General features: G+C 40.5%; 3 protein-coding genes across 4 annotated transcripts; 1 reads left to right on the plus strand and 2 right to left on the minus strand.

Annotated features, from left to right (window-relative positions):
- Positions 1 to 4,408: 4,408 nt before the first annotated feature.
- Positions 4,409 to 6,187, plus strand: LOC133741736 (putative DNA glycosylase At3g47830). Of its 2 annotated transcripts, XR_009862085.1 has the most exons (5): positions 4,409 to 4,997; positions 5,222 to 5,422; positions 5,546 to 5,602; positions 5,683 to 5,980; positions 6,060 to 6,187. XR_009862085.1 is itself a non-coding variant. In XM_062169466.1 (4 exons), the coding sequence occupies exons 1-4, from the start codon at positions 4,614 to 4,616 to the stop codon at positions 5,917 to 5,919; spliced, it is 879 nt and encodes a 292-aa protein (XP_062025450.1). In that variant the 5' UTR covers positions 4,409 to 4,613; the 3' UTR covers positions 5,920 to 6,179. The 2 variants fall into 2 exon arrangements, 1 of the variants encoding a protein (XP_062025450.1); XM_062169466.1 differs by having other exon boundaries at positions 5,683 to 6,179.
- A 143-nt stretch (positions 6,188 to 6,330) lies between these two features.
- Positions 6,331 to 7,697, minus strand: LOC133741735 (peroxidase 41-like). Its single transcript, XM_062169465.1, has one exon. The coding sequence runs from the start codon at positions 7,332 to 7,334 to the stop codon at positions 6,357 to 6,359; it is 978 nt and encodes a 325-aa protein (XP_062025449.1). The 5' UTR covers positions 7,335 to 7,697; the 3' UTR covers positions 6,331 to 6,356.
- Positions 7,698 to 8,385: 688 nt separating this feature from the next.
- On the minus strand, positions 8,386 to 9,694 carry LOC133742089 (peroxidase 41-like). Its single transcript, XM_062169777.1, has one exon. It carries the CDS (start codon positions 9,581 to 9,583, stop codon positions 8,576 to 8,578), a length of 1,008 nt encoding a protein of 335 aa, XP_062025761.1. The 5' UTR covers positions 9,584 to 9,694; the 3' UTR covers positions 8,386 to 8,575.
- Between the last annotated feature and the right edge of the window lie 2,700 nt (positions 9,695 to 12,394).

The raw sequence follows: 12,394 nt of genomic DNA on the forward strand, positions 1-12,394 counted from the left end.
TCCCATTTTTTCCAGTCAATATGATCAGATTTGATATCACTCTCGAAGGTTAAGACTTAAGAGAGAGATTATCTTCTTTGGTCAAGAGAATCAGCGTGTACATGATTTTACTTCAATTGGAGATTATATTGTTCAAAACTTCAAACGCCCTAAATGAACGTCAATGCCAAAAGGATTTCCACAACCGGGATAGTCAACTAGTGAAGAGTTGTCAACCTTTCAACTAGCCGCAGTTGAATTAATTGAAAAGCAAAGCATTGGATGGGGCGGTTACACTGCATATAACATGTTAGTGAATATTTTTCATACAAAATACATACATTTAGTTTCTTTTCTCCCTGCTATATATATATGACACATCCACATCCAAGAGTTTCTCAGATAAAAAGATGGACGAATATTAACAATATATTCAAAATAAAAATTTACATTTTGTATTACACCAGCTTGTTTGTTAACTTGAATTTGCATAATTTTAGCGGACTATAATCGTTTTGTTTTCCACCTAATCAGCTCCAACTGAGGAGTCCATATGTTCTGTATACCTTGATAATTGTAGTTACTAAGAGCATCTCCAACAGTGTTTGTTATAAACATAGCTAAAAATTGCTAAAAGTTAAATATAACTATCCAATTTGAGAGTTGTCCTCCAGCAAGGATAGCTATTTTTGAGTTAATTTAAATTTTGAAACGTTGAGGATCTTACGTGAAGTTATTTTCTCTCTCCTCTCTAGCTATATTTAGCTAGAGTTTTTAGCTAAAACTAAATTTAGCTTTTAAATAGGTATTCTGCTGGAGATAAAACTTATCCCAAAATTTGTTAAATTTCAAATTTTTTTTTAAATAGGTATTCTGTTGGAGATGCCCTAACTTACTACTTTTCAGTTTCCTTCAATATCTCACAAAAATGTCTATTTGGCGTAATAAGATTGAGAAACAAACTAAAGTAAGCTGGGTACCAAGTATAAAATATTTCTTTTCATAACAACTATATGAAATTTGCAATCACATTACATATGTGGGAGTAGAAAATGCAAAAGTTATACACTGTGTTTGTCAAAGAATCGATCAGATTTGTTACCTTACAGAAAACAAGACCAACACAAAGTCAAGCTTGTTCTGTTTAGCTGTTTGACCCTAAACAATACGCAAAACATAAAGTAAACTTGATTCTCTTCCATTTTTCTATTCAAAGTGAGCAAGGAATAAGACCAAAAACTGTTTGATACTAGCAATATTTTCCTCTTGATGAAAGTAAAAGATCAAATTTGATATCTCTCCAAAAGGGTGAGAATCTTTATTTTTAGTTTGGCCAACGGAATATGTGCGTACGATCCCACATACAACAATGTCAAAGACATTGATCGATTCTTTTTTTTGTTTTGTGGTAGAAGGCTAGAAGCTAATGCCGGTAGAGATTCCACGACAAAGACACTCTGAATTGAAAGGAAAAAGTATTGGATGGGGCAATCATGCACATGCTATTTATAAATTAAAACTTTTCATTTAAAGAAATGCATAGGAAAAATTAACCATGTTACATCATGTTAAATACATAAGTTGGTTCTCAATTCCAAAACATTGTAATTAACAATTGTTCTTATTACAGACTAAATCATAAGTATCAATACTTCAAATTACTAAACTAAATTTGTGAAAACTAATCATTTTATCAACTAGTCTAAGATATAAAAAAATGATCATCAATATAGTTACCAAACTTAAGATTTTTTTTTTAACGTAATTAACGTGATACCAATGTGTATTATTCATATCACAAATTATAAATTCTACTGGTTGATAATAATATTTTTTAATTTTGACTTTTTTTTCCACTTTTTAGTTCCCTCTAATACCTCAAAATAAATTTTATACCAATGAGTTGTTTTGACATCTATTTAGTATTTACTATAGTATTGAGTATCAAAAATACACTAGAGCTACCTAGCAAGTGCCAAGCATATAATCTTACTTTTCCTATCAACTGTATATCAAAAGTAAAATCACACTATATATGGGTGTACAAAACACAAAATTTTACATCATACAAGTTACAACAACACAAGGTCTAAATGACAATTACCACTAGCTTATGTATTCCCAGTTTGCTAAACTCAAATTCACATTAGATTAGTGAGTGATAATCATTGCTTATTGGACCAGCCCTGTGAAATGAGTCCCGATTATGCCCAACTTATTTAGAGCGCGCCTGCGCCTGCAAAAGTGCAAAAAGATCCCCCAGGCGGAGCAACCACAACAACAACAATGCCGAAAAGCCGCAAAAGAAAGCAGCAGGTGGGGGTTGATAAAGAGGACAAGACGATCTGCCTTCATTACGTGCGGGCATCTTGTGTGTTGCCATCTCTGTTGCATATCCATTGAGCAGAGCACGTCACCCAACCACAGCGACGCGCATATATGATTCGTAGTTTTAGCTTTATAGCATTAGGATATATGAAGAATTTTGCACGTAAAGTGGATGTGGATGGTTGACATGGAGTAGTTTCCTCCCATGATAGTTTAACTGTAGATTTTGAAGGATTTTTTAAGCTGCATGTTATGTGTATAACATTTGCAGTAGAATCTGGGTCATTCTTCTGAAGCTTATGGGAATCATAGTGTTTTGGTTCTTCCTCTTCCTGATTGAATTAACATAACCAAACAAGCATATATTGAGAGTTTGAGACAGCACAATCTCCTACTTAGGTAGCGTTTGCTACTCCCACATCGGAACTGCGCATGAATCGTGTGGGCTTTTATAAACCTTGTGACTCAACGAGTGCAACATCATCACTGGACAAAGCGATCGGGCTGCGATTCTTGAAAGAGGATCAGGCCCAGGAAAGTCCCCGGGCCACTATCTGCAGAGATGCAGGCCTGGAAATGGGTAAACTCTGCTGAGTTGGAGTCCTATCGCTTAATGCGATGAGGCTGAGACGTGTGTGGAGCCTTCATGGTCTTCAACCCAGAGTAAATTGGCCGATTTGTACAGTTATTCGCTTGGTCCTTTGGACTAACTGAACGGGGCTTATGCTTCAGTGGTGGTTACTTTTTTTGACTAGGGCCAAGCCCACATGCTGTAGTCTTTTTTGTCTTTACTTTTTTTCCACTTTGTAGTTCCGAGAAAGTTTATATACATTCACTTATTTTTTTAATACACATCCTTAAACTTTTTTTTCGTGATTAATCAATCCTCTTTTATCCTTTTTTCTATTCAGTAAAATTTTTTTTCCTTTCAAAAATTTACATTGATGCCATTGAGGATCAGTTTCATTGATTTGACTGGATATGGCTTCTGTGAGTTTTTAAGCAATTAGCAGATTTACCAAAATGCCATCGTGGTTGTATTATTAAGCAAATCCATGAGGGTGAGTCGGTAGTCTTTTCTTTTCTTTTCTTTCTTCTCTTTTTTTATTTATTATTTTTATATTTTTTAATTCAAGATGAAACCTTCATTTACTGATGCCAAAGGCAATAATAGCAGTGCACAAATGCTACTGCCCCTCAATTATTACATATTGTATTCCTTAACAAGTTCATGTAGCCAAGGAGGGTTGATTTCACGGCAAAACATACTCCCAATTCGGTAGCCATTGTTGTTGGTTTTTTTAATTTTTTATTTTGAGGAGAGAAAGGAAATTTCCAGCGAGTGCAGTAGCAGCTAAATTTCCAGTGAGTGCAGTAGCAGAATTGGAAGAGTACGAGTGTAGTAGCAAAACTCGACGAGTACAAGCGCAGTAATAGAATTGGACGAATACGAGTGTAGTAGTAGAACTAGATGAGCATAAGTGTGCAGTGAGTGTAGTAGTAGAATTAGACGAGTGCAGTAGCAAAACACGAGTACAAGTGTAGTAGCAGAACTTGACAAGTATGAGTGTAGCGAGTGCAGTAGCAGAATTTGAACAAAAAAGAGTTTGAATTAAAAAAAAAAATTAATATTTAGTTATCCATGCATGAAAGTTAGAATTGTAAATATCTTATTAACACATGACAACAAAATAACAACTTGACCTTATGTATAAAATTTTGTCCTTATAAGCTCTAAATCAACCTATAGAGATGTATTTGAGAATTCATCTTTTGTCAAGAACTTATGTGTGGTTTGCTATTTTAAATTTCTACAAAAAAATAAGGTATCTATTCAACAACTGGGGATATATTTATATAACTACTCTTTAGTTCCCTCTAATACCTCACAAATATATATATATATATATATATATATATATATATATATATTATTTTATACCAATGAGTTGGTTTTGACATCTATTTACTCAATAGTATTGAGAATCAAAAATACACTAGAGCTACCTAGCAACTGCCAAGCATAGAATATTTCTTTTCATATCAACTCCATATCAAAAGGTCAAATCACACAATATATATGGGTCTACAAAATACAAAATGTACATCTTACAACAACACAAGGACTAAATGACAATTACCACCAGCTTATGTATTCCCCTTGTGCTAAACTCAAATTCACACAAGATTAGTGAGTGATTGCTTATTGGACCAGCCCAATGACATGAGTCCGATTAAGCCCAACTTATGTACAGCGCGCCCGCGCCTGGAAAAAGAATACCCAAGGCGGAGCTACCACAACAACAATGCCGAAAAGCCGCAAAAGAAAGCAGCAGGTGGAGGTTGACCACCACCCAAAACCTCCAACCAAAACACCCAAAACCACCAAAGAGACCCCAAAGGACCCATACCCGAATCACGCCCGACCCACCCGAGAAGAATGCGTGTCCGTCCGAGACGACCTCTTGGCCCTCCACGGCTTCCCCCAAGAGTTCGCCAAGTACCGAGAACAGCGACTGAGTTCTCAAACATCCAACGGCTGCGACGCTGCCGTCAGTTCAGAGCCGTCGGATGAAAAAGAGAGTGTCTTGGATGGGTTAGTGAGAACTTTATTGTCTCAGAATACCACGGAAGCTAATTCCCAGAAAGCCTTTGCTTCTCTCAAGTCAGCTTTTCCAACTTGGGAAGAGGTAAAGTTTTGAGCTTTAATGGTTTTTCCTTGGTGGGTTTTGATGCATTTGGAATATTAACATGTTGGGTGTCAATATTGAATGAGAAAGATTGGAACTCTGAAGTATTTAAGGACCTATGCATGTTTTTAGAGATTTTGGGTGTGTGTTTGTGGATATGGATTTGGACTTGCATTTTTACATTGGCTTTGAATTGCATTGTTTTGTTTTGTTTTGTGATAAAGGTTTTGGCTGCTGATTCACAAAGCTTAGAGAGTGCCATAAGATGTGGTGGTTTAGCTAAGACCAAAGCTTCTTGTATTAAGAACATGCTGAGTTGTTTGTTGGAGAAGAAGGAAAAGCTTTGCTTGGAGTACCTGCGAGATTTGTCAGTTGATGAAATTAAGTCTGAGCTCTCTCATTTTAAAGGAATCGGTCCAAAAACGGTAAATCTTTTGGTAGTGATGTTGAGCTGCTTTGCTTGGGTTGAGATGTTATATATGGTACTCTGGCTTATATATTTCGCTGTGTGTTCTTTGAGATGATAACATTTGGGAATTGGATGATAGGTGGCTTGTGTTTTAATGTTCCAACTTCAGCAAGATGATTTTCCTGTGGACACCCATGTGAGTAGTTAGTAGTATGATGGTTCAAGTGGTTCATAATTTGTCATGTGCTTATTTTGACTTTTGGAATGGTTATGCAGGTGTTTGAGATTGCAAAGGCTATGGCTTGGGTTCCAGTTGGAGCAGACAGGAATAAGACATATCTTCATCTTAACCAATGGATACCAGATGAACTTAAATTTGATCTGAACTGCCTTCTGTATACACATGGTAAGCTCTGCCGCAAATGCATCAAGAAAGGAGGTAGCACTGGTAAGCAGCAAGAAAAGGAATCCGAGGATATCAATTCCTGTCCTTTGTTACGTTACTGTAAGTAAATTGTAAGTTGTCTCCCTTAAGGTTGAGAGAGAAGAGCATCTTCGTTTTAAGAAAGTGGAGATTATGGTAAATCTGTAAAAGATGATGTTAAGGGTTCCAACTTCATGTATGCAATCTGCAATGAAGTCGTGTAATCAACACTAGTACATAATAGACTAGTTATTAGCCATGATGCAGTTTTCTCTGCGTCTACAACTTTGATTTCCATTTGAATGGGTAGAATTAGAAACAGTTCTGTTATCTCAGTGAATTATGGAGGCCAATCGACTTTTATATATGTTAATATTTGCTTACAGCATCAAGTATTGAATTGTATTTGCATTGTGTCTAAAGGTAATGCTCAGATACATCATACATCTAAACAATTACAATCATGAATATATCATCAACTTCTTACATGTGAAACCATGAAAATCCTCTTCTTCTGCTTCCTTTTCTAAGCGCTAATGGAGTTAAACGCATCACACCTGTGCCTCACCTCTCCCTTACGCCCGGTCTTGATTTCATGAATACTAACCTTCTCCATGGCACGAGCAAAAGCTTTGAAGAATGCAGCCTGGTTTGTAGAGTACAGCTCAACCAAAGGCCTTGTTCTTGGGTCCTTAACCAGAGCATGGTCTGAAGACAAGAGCCCCAGCCCCCTCTTAAGATTTTGATAGTAGACGTTATCAAACTTGCCTGGTGTGATCACATCGTTGAAGGCAGACATGGTTGTGTCTGTTGTGTAATTGGCACAAGTCCTCTTCAATCCTTCGGCCAACTTTGGGTGGAGCTCTGGGTCTGTTGGGGTGGTTTTGCTGTAATGGAAAAGCCGGTCTGTGAATTCCTTGCAGTGAGAGAACCCAATTGTGTGTGCACCGGTTAAAGCAACCATTTCTTCGACTGTAAACCCTTTAGCAGCGAAGAGGTTGATGATGGAATCCATAGTTTGGTTGGCTCTGGCTAGATTCCCCTCCACCCTTGAAGCTTTGGAAACAAAACCATCTTTGCGTCCCAAGCGCACTTTGTAGTATGGACCACCCGCCATTGTCACAAGGTCTCGTGCTGCTTCTGCGAGAATGTCAGCACATGACACAATGCCGGGGCAGGTGAGCTCAAGGGCTGTCTTGGCACGGGTCACAAGGTCAAAGGCATCTGCAGATAGGGAGTGGTTTATCTCAGCGTCGCGCTCCGCCACATTGAAATGGTTTGAGGCAATTAGTATTGATGCATCACAGCCCTCCACCATGCAGTCATGGAAGAAGACACGGAGAGTGCCTGCTGCTGTGGTGGGTTGCGCAGATTGCTTCAGGGTCACCGTCTCCCGGACGATTCTCTGAAATTCGGGGCATGTATTCTTGTAGTAGTCAACAGTGAGCTTCGATTCGGTGAAGGAAATGGAGAGCAAAAGAAGGAAGAGTACGGGAAGAGCCATTTTTGCTTATGACGAGGAAGGGCTGAAAAGCAGGCTTGTTGAGACACCAAGACCTGCTTTGCTTTTGCCTCTGAGTCTGAGATGTTCTAGCTGCTTGAACGGAACAGGGCTAGAGCTCCTCCTTATGTATATGGATTTGAACAAATTGGAAGGTGCTAATGTTTTGGATGGAAGATTGAGAGAGGTTTTAGGGGATTTTCTGCGTTTGTTAATAACAGCTACAATGTAGTGAGAAGGTTGAGAAAAACAGAGTTGGTTAATGGCGTTGGCTACGTTGTCAGCTCTTCATTCTCAACAGATATGGTGTAATTTCCTTGAAGAAAAGAAAATATTCCCGTATTACTAAGACACACCCCCTGTTAGCCATTCCATTTTGCCTTTGCCTATAATTTGATATACACATTTTTCACTCTGAAGAACACCCATATCTGCAATGGTTTATAACACGTCTAGAAGGAAAAGCTGATCACATCAATACTTTTGACTTCAATTTTCATATATATGAACTTGCTTTTAGATATTGTCAACTCGATCTAAATCCATCCCATCATAGATCAAATGCTTCATCAGTCACAAACAATGATTTATTTTTGTTCAAAATACAGGATGCATATGTCTTTTACATGTAAAAGCTCTAACATGAAAGGGTGAAATCCTTGTTTATAAATATAAGATACTTGAGAAGAAAAGTTCAATATGTTCATGGAAAACAAGAAGAAAAGGCATTAGCAGCTTCAATCTTTTTCTCCTAACCCATCAGGAGTCAAAGTAGTTTGATTTCCCATCTTTGTGAAAGTTGTTCTTCAAAATTTCTAAATCAATCATCACATAATCATGATTACTAAATAAATTAAAGATGTAAATCAGATAAACATTTATTCTTTCTTTTCTTTTTTTTCATTGAGAGAATACATCGACATCATCCTCTTTGCATAGTACAACATGCATGTCATGACATTTATTTTCGATCAAACCCTAATAAGCAAACATTTTCACGGAGATGTGAATCCGATGGAGAGGGAAAACCAATATATATTATTCCCATCTTGCATTGTTCACAAACTTAAACCAATTTATTTATTTCCATATATCTCATTCATAATCATGATCAATCTCATCATCACCAATTCACCATCATCATCGCACATCCCACCAACTCATAAATTTTCATTCTCATAGATTATGAAAAACAATAAAATTTAAAAAAATTTCTCTCTTCATCAAGTCCCAGTTCTGTCTCTCTAAGCTGAAATGGCATTGTTAAGCGCATCACACCGGCGTCTCACCTCTCCATCCTTCCCTGTCTTCACTCCAAATAAGCCGGTCTTCTCCATGACCTTAGAGAAGGCCTTGAAGAACGCTTCCTGGTCCCTAGCGAATAACTCCACAATTGGCCTGGTCCTCGGATCCTTTACCAAAGCGTTGTCCGAGGCCAAGAGCCCTAGCCCTCTCTTCAGGTTCTGGTAGTACATGTTGTCGAACTTTCCAGGTGTAATCATGTCGTTGAATGCTGACATGGAAGTGTCCTTTTCGAAGTTGGCGCAAGTCTTCTTCAAAGCCTCGGCCAACTTTGGGTGCATATCGGGATCGGTCGGGGTGGTTTTGTTGTAGTTGAATAATCTGCCGGTAAATTCCTTGCAGTGAGAGAATCCGATGGTGTGAGCGCCGCTCAACGCCACCATCTCCTCGACGGTGAAGCCTTTGGAGCCGAAGTACTCGATCAATTCGTCCACGGTTTGGTTAGTCCTTGGGAGGTTCTCGTACACGCTGTCGGCCTTGGACACGAGTCCGTCTAAGCGTCCCAGCTTGACGGGGTAGAAAGGCCCGCCGAGCATGCTCACGAGGTCACGTGTGGCCTCGGCGATGATGTCGGCGCATGAGACCACGCCTGGGCATGTGAGCTCGAGCGTGGTCTTGGCCTTGATTATCACTTCATATGCATCCCCCGAGAGGGATAGGTTGGGCTCAGCGTCCCTCTCGGCCTTGTTGACGTGGTTGGAGTTGATGAGAAGGGAGGCGTCGCAGCCGGTCACCATGCAGTCGTGGAAGAAGAGGCGGAGGGTGCCCGCGGCGGTGACGGGATTGGCCATCTGCTTCGTGTTGACGGTTTCCCGGACTATTTTCTGGAAGTCCGGGCATGTTTTCGCGTAGTAATCTTCCCTGAGAACCGGAAGCGGTGCAGCGGATTGCGTCAAGGGAAAGGCAATGCAGAGGACGAGGAGCGCAGGAAGAGCTGCCGCCATTGCCATGACGATAATGCGAGGAAGATCACGGCTTGATTATTATTATTATTACTTTTTTTTTTATCTTCCTCAACACTGGAGCTAGGTTTAGCTCCTTAGGCAATGGAGAGGAAAAATATATCTCAAGTATGTATATGGATCATGTACGTGAGCATGGGGTGGTTTAGGGCTGTGGATGGGAGGGGTTTTAGGGGGCATTTGATGTGTTGTTGATGGAACCAACCGTACACGAAGTGTTTCTTTTTAGAGTGATGGCTATTTTTTGCATGGTTTTATTTTGGTGTGCTATTCTTTGCATGATTGCATGGCATGGATATTTTTAGCGACGAGTGCGTTGGACCAGAGAGAGGAGATGGAGCCAAATGATTCTCATATGCCCGGTTGACCTTTATTGAATATTGTTGAATAGATTTGATCGATGAATGTGTTCATAACATCTAAATATATACATTTCCATGAAAAAACTTGGGTTAAAGTACGGATGAATGCACTTTGGAGACTTGGACCATATGAAGTACTGTAGGGTGTTTTCGTTTGTTAAAAAGGTCTAATTTCGTTAATCCCCTCAAAATATATGTGAGATGTGGTAGAATTAAAAAGTGACAGTCAATACATGCTTTCAAACAACCATAATACTAATGGGGATTCATTTTTCGCTTTTACTAATTTGGTATTTCTTTTTATTATATTAGGGGAGAATGGATTCTTTGGTTTCTAAGAAGAAGGATCAATCTTTTAACCTTACGTCCTAAACCCTAAAGAGCAAAAAAATTTGAACTGCTCTGCGTCTAGGGTTTGCAAATCTCTTCTCGTCCGGTGGCGCTCATGGTTGGCGTTGGTTCACCTCGCCGGTAAGGAGCTGCTGCCGGACGGGGAATCTGAAGAAAGCCTAGGAGCTTCTCGGAGAGGGTTTGGCTCGAGGTGGGCTGGATGGTTTTGGTGCCGAGTCCAAACGACGGGTCTTCTGTGGCGATGGTTGTGTGTACATGGATGACGTGCCTCATCGAGGGACTTCCAGATCCGGCGTGTCGGTGGTGACTGGGCGGCGGTGAAGGAGCCTGGATCAGAGAGCACGACGTGGTGCAGCGGGTTCTGTTGCGGCGCAACTCGGCTAGAGGCTTTTCGACTTAGGGTGTGGCAGCGGGGGTCACAACGACGTGGGTTGTAGGGACGATTTTGGGGCGCGGCAGAGGATACCACTGGACTTACACCGGAGCTGTACGTACATGCTGCCAGTCGGTGGGGAAGATGATGTTTTGGGCTTGGGCAAAGCCAATATTTGCTGGGCCTTAGTTTTGAGCCTTTTTCCTGGGGCTGTCCTCTTTGGGTTTCTATGGTGGGCTGGGATGTTTGTCCTTGGCCCATCCCTAAGTTTTAGATTTGTCTATTACAATAAATTCCTTGTCTTTTGGAAGACCCCAGAGGGCAAGGAGAAATTTTAAGGTTTTTTTGTTTCTAGCCTACAGAGTGATAGGTGATTCTATACATCTAGTGCAAAAATTTTTGGTGTACCGCAATTGAGCGCATTGGCACCGGGAACTCTGTCTGTTATTTATTATAGTTTAGAATTTTATCATTCTGCTAGGCTCCTGCATAAAGGAGCGGAATTGTTTAGTTTTTTTTGCATCTCTCTCTCTCTGAGAAAACCATAAGGAGGCTTCAGAACCTTGAAAATATTCTCGTTCGGCGGCGCCCGGTCGCCGGGGGGTCTCCAGCCACACCGCCACCATGGGTTTGCTGCCGGACGGGAGGTCTAAATGTCATGGGATTGTCGGAGGGAATTTGCTCGGGTTTTGTCACCAGTTCGGCTGGGTTGGTTCGATAGGGTGTTCGTGGCTTTACGGATCCGGTCGTCGATCCTCGCTGCTGGGTTCTCGGATCGCCGGTGCCCTGGATTTCGATTCGATGGCGGGGTACGGTCACGGGCCCGGAACAGCGTTGGGTTTCTGTGCTGGATGCATCTCGTGGTGGCGTTGGCTTGGGACGGCTTGGAGGCAAGGCGGAGAGGGCGACGCGGGTCGGGCGATGTGGGTCAGCCGGAGCGAGGTCCGGTCGGTGGAGGTCCGAAGGGATGGTGGGAGGCAAGGTGGACTGGCCCGAACCAGAGTGATGGGCCTGGAGCAAGTTTTTCTTGGTGGACTTCCTATTGGGCCGCTAACTGTTGGGCTGGGGTTTTGCCCTAGTCCATTGCTATTTTGGGCTGGGGTTTAGGCTCTTGGCCCAAACCTATGTTTTTAACTTTTGTCTAATTACAATAAGTTTCTTGTATTAGAAACCTAACGAGTGTAGTTTGGCTTGTCTATTCGCTATGTTTCCATAGCTTTTAGGCTCGCTTTTCAAGTGAGCGATTAGTTCGAATATAGTTGGTCTATCCTATGTACTACTGTGGCTCCTCCACGAAACCTTGATCTGGCCATTGTTATGTGTCAGCGGGTGAGTATGTAATGACCTTCTTGGCATGCGCTATTATCAATTGAATTACCATTCATTCAAAAAAAAGGAGCGGAATTGTTTTAAATGTAATGACACCTATCTCCCTGGTGGGAACTATATGTTGTGCTATTCTAGCCTATTTTGCTATGAATGAAATGATCATTACTTAATATATATATATATATTAAGTAATGATCATTTCATTCATAGCAAAATAGGCTAGAATAGCACAACATATAGTTCCCACCAGGGAGATAGGTGTCATTATATATATATATATATATATATATATATTAGGAGAGAATTGAATTTCTGATCTAGTTTAATTCAAATTATAGCTCTCCTCGTTACTTACTAACCATAACACTAACTTTTGTGATCATT

Source organism: Rosa rugosa, chromosome 4, assembly GCF_958449725.1.
Source record: "Rosa rugosa chromosome 4, drRosRugo1.1, whole genome shotgun sequence".
In the NCBI taxonomy this organism is placed as follows: domain Eukaryota; kingdom Viridiplantae; phylum Streptophyta; class Magnoliopsida; order Rosales; family Rosaceae; genus Rosa; species Rosa rugosa.